At 63.9% G+C, this 16,551-nt stretch overlaps 11 protein-coding genes across 11 annotated transcripts; 6 read left to right on the forward strand and 5 right to left on the reverse strand.

The window, feature by feature from the left end:
- Nucleotides 1-402: 402 nt before the first annotated feature.
- Nucleotides 403-957, forward strand: OT_ostta11g00300 (unnamed product; the record flags this gene model as incomplete). The annotated part of the gene is made up of 1 exon (XM_003081785.1): nucleotides 403-957. The coding sequence occupies one exon, from the start codon at nucleotides 403-405 to the stop codon at nucleotides 955-957; it is 555 nt and encodes a 184-aa protein (XP_003081833.1).
- A 68-nt stretch (nucleotides 958-1,025) lies between these two features.
- On the reverse strand, nucleotides 1,026-4,832 carry OT_ostta11g00310 (P-loop containing nucleoside triphosphate hydrolase; the record flags this gene model as incomplete). The annotated part of the gene is made up of 1 exon (XM_003081786.2): nucleotides 1,026-4,832. The coding sequence occupies one exon, from the start codon at nucleotides 4,830-4,832 to the stop codon at nucleotides 1,026-1,028; it is 3,807 nt and encodes a 1,268-aa protein (XP_003081834.2).
- Nucleotides 4,833-4,997: 165 nt separating this feature from the next.
- OT_ostta11g00320 (unnamed product) lies at nucleotides 4,998-5,966 on the forward strand (the record flags this gene model as incomplete). Its single annotated transcript, XM_003081787.2, has 1 exon — nucleotides 4,998-5,966. One exon carries the CDS (start codon nucleotides 4,998-5,000, stop codon nucleotides 5,964-5,966), a length of 969 nt encoding a protein of 322 aa, XP_003081835.2.
- A 92-nt stretch (nucleotides 5,967-6,058) lies between these two features.
- Nucleotides 6,059-7,036, reverse strand: OT_ostta11g00330 (unnamed product; the record flags this gene model as incomplete). Its single annotated transcript, XM_022982940.1, has 1 exon — nucleotides 6,059-7,036. The coding sequence occupies one exon, from the start codon at nucleotides 7,034-7,036 to the stop codon at nucleotides 6,059-6,061; it is 978 nt and encodes a 325-aa protein (XP_022839886.1).
- Nucleotides 7,037-7,381: 345 nt separating this feature from the next.
- OT_ostta11g00340 (Transcriptional activator NFYC/HAP5 subunit) lies at nucleotides 7,382-8,131 on the reverse strand (the record flags this gene model as incomplete). The annotated part of the gene is made up of 1 exon (XM_022982941.1): nucleotides 7,382-8,131. One exon carries the CDS (start codon nucleotides 8,129-8,131, stop codon nucleotides 7,382-7,384), a length of 750 nt encoding a protein of 249 aa, XP_022839887.1.
- A 594-nt stretch (nucleotides 8,132-8,725) lies between these two features.
- Nucleotides 8,726-9,268, forward strand: OT_ostta11g00350 (unnamed product; the record flags this gene model as incomplete). The annotated part of the gene is made up of 1 exon (XM_022982942.1): nucleotides 8,726-9,268. The coding sequence occupies one exon, from the start codon at nucleotides 8,726-8,728 to the stop codon at nucleotides 9,266-9,268; it is 543 nt and encodes a 180-aa protein (XP_022839888.1).
- Nucleotides 9,269-9,333: 65 nt separating this feature from the next.
- OT_ostta11g00360 (unnamed product) lies at nucleotides 9,334-11,289 on the reverse strand (the record flags this gene model as incomplete). Its single annotated transcript, XM_003081789.2, has 1 exon — nucleotides 9,334-11,289. The coding sequence occupies one exon, from the start codon at nucleotides 11,287-11,289 to the stop codon at nucleotides 9,334-9,336; it is 1,956 nt and encodes a 651-aa protein (XP_003081837.2).
- A 285-nt stretch (nucleotides 11,290-11,574) lies between these two features.
- Nucleotides 11,575-12,372, forward strand: OT_ostta11g00370 (unnamed product; the record flags this gene model as incomplete). Its single annotated transcript, XM_022982943.1, has 1 exon — nucleotides 11,575-12,372. One exon carries the CDS (start codon nucleotides 11,575-11,577, stop codon nucleotides 12,370-12,372), a length of 798 nt encoding a protein of 265 aa, XP_022839889.1.
- Nucleotides 12,373-12,553: 181 nt separating this feature from the next.
- On the reverse strand, nucleotides 12,554-12,769 carry OT_ostta11g00380 (RNA polymerases, subunit N, zinc binding site; the record flags this gene model as incomplete). Its single annotated transcript, XM_022982944.1, has 1 exon — nucleotides 12,554-12,769. The coding sequence occupies one exon, from the start codon at nucleotides 12,767-12,769 to the stop codon at nucleotides 12,554-12,556; it is 216 nt and encodes a 71-aa protein (XP_022839890.1).
- A 359-nt stretch (nucleotides 12,770-13,128) lies between these two features.
- OT_ostta11g00390 (unnamed product) lies at nucleotides 13,129-14,280 on the forward strand (the record flags this gene model as incomplete). The annotated part of the gene is made up of 1 exon (XM_003081791.2): nucleotides 13,129-14,280. The coding sequence occupies one exon, from the start codon at nucleotides 13,129-13,131 to the stop codon at nucleotides 14,278-14,280; it is 1,152 nt and encodes a 383-aa protein (XP_003081839.2).
- Nucleotides 14,281-14,365: 85 nt separating this feature from the next.
- On the forward strand, nucleotides 14,366-16,315 carry OT_ostta11g00400 (DNA glycosylase; the record flags this gene model as incomplete). The annotated part of the gene is made up of 1 exon (XM_003081793.2): nucleotides 14,366-16,315. The coding sequence occupies one exon, from the start codon at nucleotides 14,366-14,368 to the stop codon at nucleotides 16,313-16,315; it is 1,950 nt and encodes a 649-aa protein (XP_003081841.2).
- Between the last annotated feature and the right edge of the window lie 236 nt (nucleotides 16,316-16,551).

Raw genomic sequence — 16,551 nt, forward strand, 5'->3', positions numbered from 1 at the left:
GATCCGTCGTCGCGCCCGCCGTCGCCCGCGCGAACGTCACGAGCGATCGACGCGCGAGCGCATCGAGCGTCGTCGTCGATCCACCCCCCGTCGTCGCCGCGCGCACCACACGGGCGATCTCCGACGCGGACGGCCGCGCGCGACGTCCCGCGCGCCCGTCCGCGTCGATCGTCGCCGTCGTCGTCGTCGTCGACGCGCGCGCGCGCGGGAATCCGATCGGTGCGTCGGTCGCGACCGGTGTTTTTTTCTTCAAAGGTGCCTCGAAAGGTGATTTTCGCGGAATTGAAAGGCGTTCGGGAAACGAAAGGCGCGACCGACGGCATCGCGACGACGGCCACGCGCGACGGCATCGCTCGACGCCGTCGACGGCGTCCACGGGGCGCGCGCGCGGTGGCGCGGACGATGGGACGCGACGCGCGACCGACGCGTGGGGTGGCGTGGGATGAAGATAATCTGGCGAAGAATTTCGCCGAGCGGAGCGCGACGATGACGATCGATGAGATCGAAACCCCGTGGCACTCGCCGCCGAGGGAGTTGTTTCACGATTTAGTGCTCGACGACGACCGAGAAGTAGGGCGCGAGCGCTCGGGGGGGGCGGCGGAGGCGTTGGCGGAGCGCGAGCGGACGCATCGAGAGGTTTTGGCCAAGTTGGACGCGTTGGTGCGACGAGACGTGCGAGAGCGCGCGGGGGTGGAGAGGGACGATGGGAACGTCGAGATGGAGGCGGATGGACGATCGACGATGCGTGGGGAAGCGCGTTCGGGATCGGCGGTTCCGGCGTCGCCGGAACGAGGGTCGAATAAGCGCGCGCCGGTGCGGTTTCACGATCCGGACGTAAACGAGGAAGATTTAGAGGACGACGAGGAGGTGACGAAGAAACGTTTGTTCGAGGCGAAGCGTAAGGCGTTTCAGTGCAAGGGGCGCGCGACGAAGCGGTTCGAGGAGGGCGCCGAGTGAACGGAACGCGCGGAATTGGTCTCGACAATTTTTGATGGTTTGTGTGTAACAACAACTCTACGCTCGATTCAGGCGCGCTCGGAGGCGTTCAACTCCTCCTCCCAATCGACGTCAGCTCCCGAGGCGATCGCGACGGACGAACCTTGGACGCCCTTCACCACTTTGTCCACGACGTCGAATAAGTGCGCGGTGGAGCTGTCGGCTTGGCTCGTCAACAGAACCGTTTTCTTCGGGAGCGCTCGCAAGAGGCTGGTGACGCGAGAAATGCCCTCGGCGTCGAGGTGTTGCACGACTTCGTCTAGAACCAAGGTGTCGCACGCAACACCGCATCGTTCGGAGGCGAGATCGGCGTACGCGAGCGCGAGCGCGAGTGCGGCTCGTCGTCGCTCGCCACCGGACAACTGCCGAAGTGATCGAGGGACCATGACGCCGTCGTGGCGACGGGCGTGTATGACGCGCTCAATACGCTCCGCCGCGCTCGCGCTTGGCGGTTCTGGTGCTTTCTTTCGTCTACGCGTCTTCTTCTTCTCACTGTCGTCGTCCGCATCGCTGTCGTCGGTCTCATCGCTCGTCTCGTCGACGTCCGCCGCAAAGCCGGCACCAGCTGGACGAAGCTCGAGCGACAACGCGCCACCCGTGAGCGCATCCATATACTGACGCACGCGCGCGCTCAAATCGCCAAGCGCACCCTCGAAAAGATAACTCTGGATCCCCTTCGTCCCGAACGCCGCGTCGGCGGCTTGGGCGACCGCGAGAAGTTCGCTAGTTTCGTTCAGCGCCTCCACTCTTGTCTCGAGCGACGCCGACTCGCTCGCGAGCTGCGCGTCCAATTCTTCGAGCGCACTCGCGTGCGGATTCGTGTGTGCCGTGGACGCAAACTCGTTCAGCTCTTGGAGTCTTCGCGAGGCCTCGCGAGCGGCGCGCTCGCCGTCGACGATGATGTCTTCGGCGCTCTTCACCAATCGACGCACGAATTCAACGTCGTTAACATTCATGCGCTCGGCATCCACGATCATCGTCTTCGTCGCGCTGGACTGCGTGGACGATGTGACGCCCATCAAATCCGGATTCATCCCGGCCAAAATCTTCGATGGCGAATCCTTCGGTGTGGACAGCGCCGCTGGCGCCGTAAACGCGTCGTCCAGAGACATCGTCAACGCCTCTCGCACGGCGTCTTCGGGAGCAGAATTTAAGAGCATCTCCGCACGTGACACCGCGGCGCCGACGATGCTCAGAGATCGCTGTGCTTGCCTCAGTTGATCCGTGGCATTTGACGCGGCGGTCGCGCTCGATTCAACGCGTGTCCGTTCGGCTTTCCTCGCCAAAGCTGCGTCGTCGTAGAGTTTGCGTCTCCCCTCCATCGCTCTATTGAGCGCCTCCACTGCGCGCTCGAGTTCCTTAATCGTCTGACCGTGTTCCAACGCCGCCTTGCGGGCTTCGTCCTTCAATTTGATTAAGGTTTGCTTGTGATGCGTCGGATCAATGGGCTGTAAGCAGCGATCGCAAGTGCCCACGCCGTTTGGATGCGAGTGCGCGCCGCCGTCAGCGCCGACGAACATGCCCACCGCGGTGTGGCACTGTCGCCCGACGGCTCCGGCGCTCGCTTCCTTCGCCTGCCACTCGCGCACGGCGGCGTTCAGTCGTTCAATCTCCCCCTCGATGACACCCATCTTGTGTTCTAACTCCGATTCTTTCACCTCGAACATCTTCGCCGCGTTTGCCGAATTGTTTCTCGACAAGTCGATCACGCCCTCCGCCTGCGACGAAGTCACCTCGAGTGCCTCACCGACGCGCTGTAGTCTCTGTAAAAAGTGATTCGTCATTGATAGGAAGTGCGTGAACGTTCTTGACGCCGCCGACGAGCTCGCCTCGAGCTCCGAGACTCGACGACGACGCTGCTGTTCCCAACTCTCGCTCTCTCGGAGCGCTTGGTCGCGACGACTGCGCGTGCGAGCGATGTAATCCTCTCTGGCCTTGACCTCGGCAGAGATGGCGCTCATCGTCCCCTTGATCTCGCTCACCCGCTTCCTCGAGATGTCCTTCGCTTTTGTCCATGTGTCGGCTTCAACAAGTTTACCCAAAGCCGCCTTCAACGTCGCGTCGTTCGCATCCAAGAGCGCGCCGACGGTATGTTGTCCGTGAAACGTCGTGTTGGCAATGACATCTGCGCCGAGATCGTCGTTGATGCCCTGTTGCGTCAGCTTAGACTCCGCCATCGTCTTCTCCTCACCATTGATACCGTACTTCAGACTGACGAGTTTCGTTCTATTCACCTTGCGCTCGACCCAGAAGGGAACTCCATTGTTCAAATGCCCCTCCAAACGAACCCGACCGAACTTGGTCGAGTCGTTGACGACGTCAGATTTCGTCAGTGATTTACCCGACCCCGCGCCGTCTATCCTTAAATCACTCTGTCCTGTGAGTGCCCACATTGGCGACATGACGAGCGTCGTCTTGCCCGCCCCGTTCGAGTCTGAGCACGTGTCCGTGCGATTTTCGCCGATGACCACGCACACGCCTCTCGATCCGAGCGCGTACCGCGTGGTTGATTGAAACGTCCCGAAGCCTTCCAGCTCCACGGCGGCGAATGAGACGCTCACACCCTTGGCCGCTCTTCGCGTTTCCGGTGCATCATCGGCGCTCGCGACCTCGCGCAGGACTTCGCGGCCGAAATCGTTCACACTCGGCGTCATGTTGCTCGCGACCGCATACGCATCGAACAGACCCGTCGGTCCGAGCTCCTCCGCCTTTGGTATACGCGCGGCAAGCTCCTTGGCCGTGTAGCACACCTCCACGATGAAACCATCATCTCGCGCCTTTCGAATAGCGGACGGTGTGGCATCGGACACGGAATCAAGGATCTCGATCGGGAGCGTCCATCGAATGATGTCGCCCGCGCGAGCGCTCGTTGGGACGCCGGCGTCGAGTCCCTCCACGGCAAAGTGCTTGGGACCGATGTTCAACTCAACTCGCGTGTTGGAGCCTTCAACCCAAGTGCGTGCGTCCAAGACGATAAGTTCTTTCTTCTGACCGGCCTCCGAACGCGAGACCTCGTACGGTGATCCGACGTACGTGATGTTCGTGTTCGGCACGACGTGCGGCTTGTGGTAGTGCCCCGTGTACGTGTTCGCACCTCCGAACAACGCGGGATCAAGCCCATCACGCGCCTGAAACGTCTCGTTCATTGATGCCCCGATGACATCCGCGTGACAAAATATCGCGTTAAACTCTCCTTTGGTCTCCTGAATCGCCCGCTTCAGTTCGTCTGCGTTTCTTCGGTACGGCAACCAGAGCGCTCCGCCGTACAGAGTCGGTCCATCGAACACGACGATATTAGCGTTCGCCTTCGCCAAGGGCGTCAACGCGTGAGACATTCCACCCGCAGTGACTTGGTCGTGATTTCCTGGGATCATAATCGTCGGCGCCGTCCAATTCGCGCTCGACATTAGCTGCAGCGCCTCGTTCAGCGGCTCCACCGGAATCGCCCCGCGCGCGTGCCAAAAATCCCCCAAAAACACCACCCCAGCCTTCATCGCTCGAGCTTCTTCGCTCACCCTTCTCAAAACTTCTCGACACGTCTCCATCGTGCGCTTACTGACGTGTAAATCACTGAAGACGATCCACCGTTCGACGCCCTCGTGCGCGTTCGACAGCTCGCGCACTCGCGTCGTCCCCCGACGCTCCATCGTCGTCTCCAACTCGCTCGCTTTCACCACTGGAGCCGCGCGAACGACTCGACGATCGATCGGCAACGACCGTCCGTGCCTCGATCGCGTCGCCAGCGCCAAGCGCGTCCACCCAACGCGAGAGATGACTTTCCCGCGCTTTTCATTGACATCCTTCACGCGCGAGCCAAACGCCCGACATCGATCCATCACCGCGCCCGCGCGCGCGCCCGGCGTCGAGGCGATCGACGTCGACGCGCGCGTGATGTTCTCGAGCGCGCGTCGGCGCATTCTGACGCGCACGCGCGCGATGGGCTCGCGGACGACGCACAAAATATCCAAATTTTGAACATCACACCACCGCGCGCGCGGTCCATGGCGCCCGGGGCGTCGCCGAGCGTCTCTCGAGCCGCGGATGGACTCGCGCGGGAGGTGGAGGCGTTACGCGCGGCGTCGACGCGTCCGAGCGCGCGCGTCGCGCGGGATGCGTCGATGGAAGCGACGGACGCGCGAAGAAGACTCGAGTTCGCGTCGACGACGACGAGAACGGCGCGAGAGATCGAGGCGCTCACGGCGGAACTCGGGGAGAGGGAGACGTTTTGGCGCGACGCGAGCGAGGCGCAGGAGAGGGAGCTGCGGGCGCTCGCCTCGAGCGCGGAGTCGCGAGCGAGACGCGCCGAGGCGGAGGCGGACGCGTTACGGATGGAGCGGGACAGCCTCGTGAGAGAGCTAGAGGACGCGCTAGAGAGGGAGCGGATGCAAAATGCGGCGATTTGGGCGAAACTGGAAAAGAAAAAGCGCGCGAGGTTGTTCGCCGAGGCGAGTCGGTTGCGCCGCGCGTTGGCAAAGTGGATCGAAGGCGCCGTGTTTAACATACGCGCTCGCATGGTGCTTGAACGATCGCGTAGACGAGCGCTTAAGGATGCGTTCGCGTCATTTCATCGAGCCGTGGAGTTGTCGCGAAAGGGATCGGAGATCGAGCGACGCGCGAACGAGCAGCGCGTTCGTCGATGTTTGGTACACTGGGCCGTCGGCGTGGAGGTCTCCAGAGCGGGCGAACGGGCGCTCGCGAGGCGAGTGATGATCCGATGGAGTCGAGCTATGTCAAACGTGGAGATTCCCGAGCGTTCGCTCGCCTCTAGGACGGCGCGCGAGAGAGCCGTCGCGGTGATTGAGCGCGTGCGGGCGACGGCGACAAAACGAGCGGCTTTCTCGTCGTGGCTACTCTTCGTCGCGGGCGCTAAAAGTGCGCGTACGATCGCGTTAGAACTCATAGCTAAAGAACGCGTCGCTGCGCGCGAAGCGTCGCTGGCGAGACTCAAGGCGACGAGACGCGGGACGTAGTAGAAGATTATTTATCGATTTCTTTGGTCAATGATGAATCGCTCAAATTACATTCGCCACGTCGTGCGACGGCAACGGACACGCTTCTTCTTCTAAGCGCGGCCTAAACCACCAGCGGTCTCGATGAGCCGCTGCGGTCGGTTGAGCGTGCACACCGTGCCGCACGCGGAGCACTTGTGCTCAAACTTCTCCAACGGAGCCTCGCCGCCGAAGAACTGCTTGATGGGCATCTCGCAGCACGGGCAAGCGCCGAGCAAAATTTCGGCGTTTTGCAGATTGGTGTAGACTACGAGCTTGTACGTGAGCGCGGCGCAAACGGTGAGGGCGAAGCCGAGGGAGAGGGACGCCGGGAGGTGGACGCCGACAAATCCCAGGAGGATGCTCGGCGCCAATCCCACGGCGAAGGGCGCGATGGCGAGAGCGCTGTACATCGACGCCACGCTCGCCGGATCGTTCGAAAGTTCCGCGCTCGTCTGCGAAAGCGTGCACGTCGCCCCTCTCATGCCGACATCGATCCCTAACTTTTTCATCTCCCCCGACAAGAGTTCAAACTCCGCCTCATCGAGGAGTTCTTTCCCCTTGGCGTACAGAAGCAGCGCCGTCACGTCGGTGCGCTTTCCCGCAGCCTTAACCTTTCGCTTCAACTCCTCGTACTTGGCGTCGTCCACGACCGCCTCCCCGCGAGAGTACGAGATCGCGGCTTGCACGAATTCAATCTCGTATCTCCGCAAAGTCGGAAACCCGCTCCCTTGCCAGTTGAGCTCTTCTCTCAATCGATCGTACTGCTCGTCCGTCAGCGTGAATTTCCCACCGTTGTAGTAATTCCACAGCGCGTCGACGTACATCAACTCAAGATCGGCCAGCGAGCACGACGCCGGGTCGTCGATGGAGCACGACGCGCTCACGCTCGCCGGCTCCCCATCCGCCTTGGCCACGATCGTCCATCTTTTACGCCCGTGCGTCCCGCGAACGACGCCGCGGACGACCGTGCGCGATCGCTTCGTCCCAGGCGCGCGCGCCGCGGCGGAATGAGCCGCGAAACGTCTCAACGATAGCGTCATCGTCGCCATGGTGACGTCAAAGTCGAACGAACCCTTCGAAAGGGTTGCACCCACGCGTACGCGACTCGAAAGCGGTCGAGGCGACCGAGGCGACCGCGGAAGAGCTCGACGCGAGTGTTCGTCGCGTCCTGTGTCGGTGTTCGGCGGGCGAACGACGGTGTGTGACGCGCGCGTCGCGTGTAATCACCTTGATCAAGCCCCAGTAGGGTTTGGCCCACAGAGACGCGTCGAGGCCGCGTCTTCGCGAGCATTGATAAACGTGTTATTTCAACGTCGTCTTCGCTAAAGGAGACTACTTCAGGTGAAGTGATGTGATGTGTGGAGGGAAATGGTGCGCCGCGCGGTCGAGCGACTTTAGGACTCGTCGTTCGTGACGGACGATGGAGGCGCCGAGTCGCTCGGAGCGGCTTCGACCGTCTCGGGCGGGGGAAAATCGAAGGCGTATCCAGGACGCGCGGATGTCCCGGGAACGCCCGGTATGGACGACACGAGCTGTTGAGGTGGGAAAATTGGCAACGCGCCCAACTGTGGCGCAGACGGACCCTCGTTCTCGCCGTCGTCGCCGCCGCCCTCACCGGCTTCGTCCCTGGGCACGATGTCGATCAAGAAATCGAAGATGTCCGTCTTCGTGATCGCGGCCGCGATATCCCCGCGCTGTAAAGTCCTCCTTTTATTCTCTTGCGCGTGCGCCCAGGCACGCATGGTGAGCTCCAAGACGAACATCTCACACGCCTTGGCGAACAGAACCGGCGCCTCGCTCGAAATCATTCGCACGTCCTCGTCGCTCTTCATGATCTTCTTGATCCTCGCCAGCGGCAGGAGATGATTCTTGAAGTCGTGCGTCGCCTGGATCTCCATCATCTGTTCCCGCCAAAATTCCCTCAACTTTGCCTGCTGCGCCGCGTACGCCGGATTCGCGCTCGCCGCCGCGTTCATCGCCACCGCGTGCGCAATTTGCGCCTGATGTCTCCTCAACGTCGCCCCGTACTGCTCCTGAAACTGCTCCGGGGTCATCGCCGGCGCCCCGACCGGGAACGGCATCCCCATCATTCCCGGGTGTAAATACGGCGGCCCGCTCGGGCGGTCTCTCGGGTCCTGCGACATCTCTGATCGATCGAACGACGCGTCGTCCGCGCGGTCAGTCATCCGCGTTCCAAAATCTCTCCCTCGCGCCCCTCTCCGCACCCTCTCCACCGCGCTCGACGCCGACACCCACGCGATCGTATCCTTCCCCACCGTTCGCCGCGCGTCGATCGTCATCCGTCTCCCCGCGTGGACGATCGCGCTCGACCGCGCGCGCAACGGCAAACCATCGCCATCCACCGCATCCACCGCTCGCGATCGTCCCGTTCGCGCGCGAATCCACCCATCGTCCCGCGCGCGTCGTCGTCGTCCTCCTCGCGCGCGCGCGCGCACCGTTCGATCGCCTCGCGCGCGTTCGCGCGTCGTCGACCGCGCGTGAGTGCCGACGCGGTGCGGTCGACGCGCGCGTCGTCACGACATCGTCTTCGTCGAGCTCGACTACGGGTGTGGTCGAGCGATGTGTTTTTATCGTCGTGGTCCGTCCGTGGGTCGTCGATGCGCGCGACATGGCCGTCGTCGAGCTCGACTACGGGTGTGGTCGAGCGATGTGTTTTTATCGTCGTCGCCCGTTCGGACCGCCGACGCGACGATTCGCGACGATTCGCGCGCGATGGAATGACGCGCGCGCGCGCGACGACGACGCGACGACGACGACGACGATGGCGCGAATGGGGTGGTGGATTTTTTATCCTCGCGTCCGCGCGCGCGCGTCGCGCGGTGGTCCACGGTGCGGTGGTCGAGGGCGCGGGCGATGGGGACGCCGCGAACGCCCGCGGCGATTTCTCGAGGACATCCATCGCGCCGGGCGCGGGGGGCGCGCACGTCGTTCGCGCGTTCCCGGCGGTGCCGAGGTGTTATCCGCGGTGTCGAGAGGTGGCGAACGCGCGGTCGATCGGGACGGATCGCGCGGAGGAGGATTGGTTTCGGACGCGCGATGCGTTGATTCGCGAAGAGACGCGACGGAACGTCGACGCGGTGGGGGCGCGCGTGCGGGAGACGATGGCGATGCTCGCGGCGATGCGGGAGGATGATGCGATGCGCGCGCGGAGCGATGGGGCGAGGACGCTGTTGGTGGGTGATCCGCGGGTTCGGGCGTTTTTTGAGCGCGGCGTCGCCGTCGCGGGCGAACTCGAGGCGGATGGCTTTGATGGCTTTTGAAATGATTACGTGAATGAATTAGAATTCTCAGGAGCGGCTCCTCGCGCATCGGTCGTCGCGTGTATTCACGCGCTCGTCGTCGCGTCGCGTTTCTGCGTCGGGCGCTGTCGGCGGCGTCTGTTACGCTCTACCTCTTGTCTTTGCGCGCGCATATTCTGCGCGTGCTGTTGTTGTTGGGATGGGTCGTATCGGTGCCCGCGAGCGGCGAGCGGAGATCCGCTTGAACGCGCATGCTCTAATCGGTACTCGTCCGCGAACGCCGACAAGTCATCCGTCGATCCAAACTCGGCGCCGAGGCTCGTCGGGAGATTATCCAGACGCTTCGTCAGGTGGTTCACGACCGACTCCGTGGGCTCGGCCGCGGAAGCGCCGTACGTGCCCGTGGCGTTGATATCAAACGGTGCATTTGCGGGAACGGTCACAGGAGGCGCGATGTACGGGTACGGCATCCCGTCGCTCGTCGCGGATTCCGCCGAAGTCCACGATTGCGCGGACTGGAAGCCGTAGTATCCGCTCGTGACGTATCCAGCGGGATAGCCCGGAGTGAACGGCGCGTACAATCCACCGGTGGCGTCAGAGAACGGCACGGCGTATATCCCCGGGTGCGCAACGTACGCACCACCGGCGTACGCTTTCGTGTCGCTCTCAGCTGCTCTTGATACTCCCGAGGCGGCGCCTCGTTTGGTGTGCACCGCGGTGGACTCCTTCACCGCGCGAGACGCACGGCGCTCTTCACGCTCGCGAACTTTCTTCCCTCCTCTTTTCTTCCTACCCTTATCATCGGCTTCGACGGCGCTTTTGAGAACGACGACGGTTTCCGGCTTCAGGACCGCCGGTTCGGGTTGCGCCGGAGGTGTTGGACGTCGTAGAACCACCGGCGCACCCGCGCCTCGGGACTGCAGCAGATCACTTCCAGGAGTGTCCACGTTTCGCTCCACTCTGGCAGGCGCTGCGGCAACCGTCAGTTCCGAGCGCGCGTCCTCTCCCGCGGACGCGAGAGCCGACGGTTTGATGAGGACCTTTGGCGGCGCCATCGGATCGTACCCTCTGCGCTCCGGAGACGTATTCATCGCCGCGCTCGACTCTTCGTCGCCGACATCGGTGGAATGTCCCGCGCGCTCGTCCATGATGCGGCGTATCTCCTCCTCGTACGCCACGCGCGCGGCGGAGACGGCTTCATCCGTCTCGCCGTTCTCCTCTCTCACCTCGTCGCGTCTGCGACGCGAGTCGTCGTCTTCCATCCCCGGGATCACATCATTATCGTCGCAACCATCACCGTCGCCACTTCGCGGTCGAAAGAGCGCGCGCGGTGCGAACGTGCGTCCGCCGCCGCCTCGTCCGCGACTCTCCGCCGGCGACGGTCCGACGTACCGCTCGTCCTCATCTTCTCGTCTGCTCCGTCGCGCCCCTCCGTCGTCGCCGGCGTATAATCTGACATCTCTCACAATCTCCGATCCGATCCCACGATCGTCCTCGCGCCCGTGATCGCCCGCGCCGTCGCCTCGCTCTCCGCTCCGGCGTCCGAGCGCCGGATACTCCCGCGCGTCGCCCGATTTCCCCCCAAGTCCCGCCCCGGACGACCCCTCGCGCTCGAACGCGTCTCGTCGCGCCCACGTCGCACCCGCCAACGCGAGCTCCCTCTTCACCCCACCATTCGCATCGACGTCGACGTCGCCGTCTCCGTCTCTCGCGCCGCCGCCCTCATCCGCCCGCGTCGTTCCGCGTCCGCCGTCCACCCCTCGTCCACCACCGCGTCCACGCCCGACCCCACCCCAGGTCCGTCGAGCGTCAACGACCGCGCGCGCGTCCACGCTCGTCCCCGTCTCCGCCCGCACGCTCGGCAACACCACGGGTCTCGGCACGCTCGGTTTCGCCTCGCGCGCCGCGACGATCCCGCGATGCGCCGACGCGTGCGCGCTCCCACTTCCTCCGACGCTTCGTCCGACGCCGCGTCCGACGAGCGCGCGTCCACGCCCTCGGGTGTCGCGCTCGCGCCCGCGCGCGGGGCGTTCGTCGCGCATGCGCGTCGTCGTCGTGTCTCAGGTCTCGATGGGTGCGATTCTCACCTTTTCACCCCTCCCACGCGTCGTCTCACCCGTCGCCGGGGCGTCGCGCGCGCCTTTTCACGCCTCCCGACCGCGCCGCGGCGTCGACGCGACGGGCGCGACGCACTGACGTCGCGCGCGAGGCGATATATTTAGCGCATCCGTGGATGAACACACGGCAAAGTGCGATGGGCGATTGGGACGACGACGACGCGAGCGATCGGAGCGTCGGGAGCGACGGATGGGGGCGGGCGCGCGACGATGGGGCGTCGTCGTCGTCCTCGGACGGGTGGGGACGCGACGGCGACGACGTCGGGGGGTGGGGGGGGCGACGACGATGATGATGTGAACGTCGCGCGCGCGGGCGGGCGCGGGGACGTCGACGCGACCGCGACGGGCGCGACGACGATCGAGGGCGCGGCGTGGGATGTCGACGATGATTCCGAGGCGTGGGATGTGGATGTAGAGAGCGATGGGTTGATCGCGCCGAGGCGCGGCGCGGAGGCGCGACGACGCGCCGAGACGACCGAGCGACCGGCGGAGACGACGGACGCGGACGTAGACGAGGATTTAGACGTGGACGAGGAGGATTCGGACGATGGGTGGAACGATGACGATGGGTGGGACGCGGGTTGGGGCGATCGTGGGCGGTCGAGGGCGATCGAGGACGACGCGCGCGAGAGAGAGACGTCGGCGCCGTCGACGAGCCGCTTGGCGGCGCTCCCGACGAACAATCCAGCGTCTCGAGCGCCGTGGCGCGCGCGATTGCCGCACTTCGTTCCCGTGCGCGAGCTCGCGGTGGGGGCGTTTCACGAGGGTGAGATCGTGCACGTGGACTACGCCGCGCAGTTCGGCGGCGTTAAATCCGGCGCCAAGGCTCGGCCGGCGGCTCGATCCGAGTTCGCCTCGCGCGCGTCCGCGTCGTCCGCCACGGTCGCGGCGAAACCACGGTGGTACACCGACGACCGGGGCGTCAAGACCTTCGTGGACGACCGCGGCGTCAGTCGCACCGGCAAGGCGGCGTACAGGGCGTCTCAAAAGCGCGTCGCCGCCCGGTAAAAAACGCGCCCCGCGTCAACGTCCCGAAACCGCGCTCGCGCGGCGCACGAATAGAAACCAACGCATAGACGATAAAAACACATTCGCTTCGTCTCTCCATCACAAATCGACCTCGACCTCGAGCGCGGCGTCGCCTCGCGCGTCTCGCGCCGCGCGTAACCCTCGCCCGTCCCTCGCGCGTTCACGTCCCGTCCACGCGTTCGAGCGTGTTATACCGCAACAACTTCTCGATGAGATCGACGTGACACATCACCATCCGTCTACAGCAGTACCGCTCCAAACCCAGCGCGTCCAGGGCGTCGCGCTCGCTGTAGTCCGCTTGCAAGAGATCCAGGTAGGTGTCCCATTTGTTCCCGATCACCTTCCCGCACGTGAAGCACCGCACGGGAATGATCATCGCTCGACGCCCGAGCCGTGGTCCACCGCGCGCGCGCCGCCCTCGATCCGCGCGCGACGTCGAGTGCGTCGCGCGCGCGCGGCGATTCGCCCGAATGCGATGCGGCGGCGCATCGCACATCCATCCCACGTCGCGTTCGAGCGCACACGACGACGCATGCCGTCCACGGCGACGCCGTGCGACGTCCGCGACGGCGCGCGCGCGTTCGTCGGTGCGCTCGAGCGCGAGCTCACGCGGAGGGTCGCGCGCGCGCTCGAGCGCGCGGACGCCGCGTTCGACGCGGCGGAGCGCGAGATCGCGGCGCGGACGGAGGGGCATCGACGCCGGCACTCAAAGTAGATTTGAAAAGAGCGCGCGCGATGGCGTCGACGGGCGTGGACGACGAACGCACGCGGGCGCTGCGACGGGCGATGCTCGCGTCGATGGCGCGGGCGTCGGCGGTGGGGCGGACGGTGGACGCGGACGTGCGGGACGCGGGGAGTCGATTGGCGCTCGCGCTCGCGCAGGGGGGGGCGGACGCCGAGGCGGCGGACGCGTTGGCGTTCGTTGGGTTCACGCATCGGCTCGGGAAGAAAGTATTGAGGTACGATGATGCGTGTGAAGGAGATTCGAGCGTTGCGGCGGTGGACGAGGCGGGATCGACGATCGTGGCGGCGCGCGACGGCGCGGCGCGTGAAAGTACGATGCGGACGCTTCGAAGCGCGTTCGTCGGGCGCGAGCGCGCGTTTTGGCGAGAACACGGGTACGATGACGACACGTGTGGATTTTTCAGTTATGTTCACGACCTGGAGTCGCCGTCGACGAACGCGATGGACGTCGCGGCGCTGGACGTGCGGAGAGTGGCGGCGAAGAGTTTTCCGCGCGCGGCTCGAGCGCGCTGGGTCGAGTGGTGGGCCCATAAACGACCGCACTCGCACGGACATCAGATGCACTTCGACTCGCACGATGAAGGTTTGAACGGGATCAAGCATCCGATCTGCTCCGTCGTCGTCTTCGTGGACGGATCGTGCGGCGGGCCAACGTTGGTGACGAATCAAAAGGATGACGCGAGTCGATCGTCGCTCGCCACGCGAGGATGGCTCGTGCACCCTCGCGACGGTCGCATCGTCGTCTTTGACGGTGATTATCTCCACGGCGTGATCCCGGGAAGACCTGACTTCGCGCCGGCGAATGAGGAAGACGCTCGAAGAGTCACCGTCATGTTTAGCTTTTGGGACGACATGGAGACGCACGAGACGTGGAAACCAAAGGGAAGCGCCCGGCCGTTTCCCCCACCCGACGCATCCAAAATAGAAGGATACTCCTGGAGAGCCGATTTCGATCTCGACGAGAACGCGAACGACGAGGACGAACCGAGAGGCGAACCGGCGCCCGTCGTCCCAGTGGACCATCCGTGGGAGCGCGTCCGCGACGACGACGATGCCGAAGAAGACGAAGAAGACGAACCGAACGTGAAGCGCTGTCGAACGACGCGCTTCCCTTCCTACGATGAATGTTTCCAGGGATTCTAACTTCATCAGATTGTTGTAACTAATTCAACGCTCAGCGCGTAACCGACGTCCTCACGCGCCCGCCGTCCTCACACCGCCTCGCGCGATGTCCACGAGCGAGAATTCTCCGGTGGTCGTCCGGAGCAAGTACTTCGCCGGTCCAGGTGTCCGAGTCGACGGCGAATCACCGTCGACGAGCGCAGAACCGTCCAATACGTCGTTCAAACAAAAAAAGATTTTGGACGCGACGACGAAAATCCATCACGCCTCGCTATCGGAAGCCGTCGACGCCGCGTCGATCGACTTGGAGCTGTTCTTCGTCGACGCCAAGGTGAAGAACGCGCACGAGTTACATCGACGACGAGCGCACGGAGTGTTGAGACACTTTCGCGGCGACGCGGCGCGGGTAGAGCCGCGCGCGCGGGACGCGGTTGACGATGACGACGGATTTGCAGACGATTTCGACGTCGAGGAACACAGGAGGCGGAAAAAGACTAAGAAGGAAATTAAACTAGATTGGGATGCGGATTTAGAGACGCGGTCGCGCGCTGGGGACGTTTTGCAGAACATGCTTAGAGAGACGCACCGGTTGCACGTCAACGCGAGCTGTCGGGTGAACACCAGGGCGCCCGAGGTGAAGATCGCGCGAGATAATTTGACGGCAATACGACGGGAAGCCAGGGAGTTATATAAGAGGATCGATCCGGAGGGGTACGAGCGCGATCGCGAGCGGACGCGGATGATGGCGGAGGAGACGCAGGCGGCGTTGGATTTGAAGGCGACACGGTTCGACGAGCCGCCGAAGGATTTGAAGGAGCTACGAGATAAGTGCCCAGTGATGGCGGAGACGGGATCGCCCCATCATCTGTGCGCACACTTGTGCTATTATCGAGAATACGAGCCAGCGAGGCAGCTGTATGTGTTGCGGTGTCGATGCGCTGAGGCGAGCGGAACCGCCAAAGCGCTCGATGGATGGCGCGCCGAGCTCGCCGTGCGGCCAGCGGATGAGATACCCGCCGTCAACCGCTCGCGCGCGGACATACGTGGAACGGCATCCGGTGCGTGCTCGCTGAAACATCTGCCATGGATGGTTGAGTTCATCTCACCGTCGGGGAATCGATTCAAGGATCCAATGGATGTTTTGAACTCAGTTCGCATCGAGTGCGATAAATTGTCATGGCCGCGCTCAAGTCACGGTGGCAACGGTATTCGCGAGGCTCGAGTGAGCGAGGAAGGTTTGAACGAACAAACAGAGCTCTTGCGCGCGGCGCTGTGGAACGAAGACGCGGACGCGTCGAGTGGGACGACGCCCGTACGCGGAAGTTTTACGCGACGGTTCGAGCGAGATCCCGAGGAGACACGAACGCCGCTTCGCCTCGCGCCGGACCCACTCGCGGATGACGACGGGAAAACCGAAATAAATGACGACGAAAACGACGATGAAGACGCGCGAAGGGCCGCGGCGAGAGACGTCGACGCGTTCGATGAGGACGAGATGGACGCTGCTACACCGCCGATGACGCCTGAGCCAGCGATGCGCGTCGTCGACGCAGCCCCTGGAAGCGGAAGTGGCCCTGAGCCTGTGCGCCTTTGGTGGGCGCCCCCGCTCAGTCCGTTCGGACTTCTCGAAGAAATACTGTGGCAGGACGAGTGGAAACTCTTGGTTTCGTGCATGATGCTCAACTGCACGACGCGTCTGCAGGTGGACCGCGTGCTCTGGCGATTATTCCTCCTCGCCCCCACCGCGGCTGACGCCATCGCCCTCGGATCCACCCCCGAGGGCTTAGAGGCACTCGAGCGCGTCATTGCTCCCCTAGGTCTTCACCGCAAGCGCACGGACGCCTTCGTACGGCTGTCCAAAGACGTCGAAAAGCAACGCGCGGCGCACGGAGGCCGCGTAAAAAATGTCTCCGCCTGCCACGGCGTTGGCGTCTACGCCGCGGACGCCCACGCCCTGTTCGTCGACGGCGTCCTCGCCGGCCCACCGCGAGATCACGCTCTGCGTTGGTATCACGCCTGGGCCACCGAGCGTCGCGGACGCCACTGCGACCGCTAACCAACCGAGCGCTCGATGACGACGCCAGCGTATTGACATAACAACCTGTCTCCGTTCCAACCAAACGCTCGCGTCACGCACCTCACACGTCACGCCGAGGTCATCGAGACCGTCGTCGCGATCCACCGCATCATCGCGCGCGTGCAACGCCGCACGAGCGATCGAACGCGTCCTCGAACGCGTCTGAATCGACCTCGCACTGACTCTGTTTCCGCGACGAAATTCATCGTGACAAA

This window comes from Ostreococcus tauri, assembly GCF_000214015.3.
Source record: "Ostreococcus tauri WGS project CAID00000000 data, contig chromosome 11, whole genome shotgun sequence".
Classification (NCBI taxonomy): Eukaryota; Viridiplantae; Chlorophyta; class Mamiellophyceae; order Mamiellales; family Bathycoccaceae; genus Ostreococcus; species Ostreococcus tauri.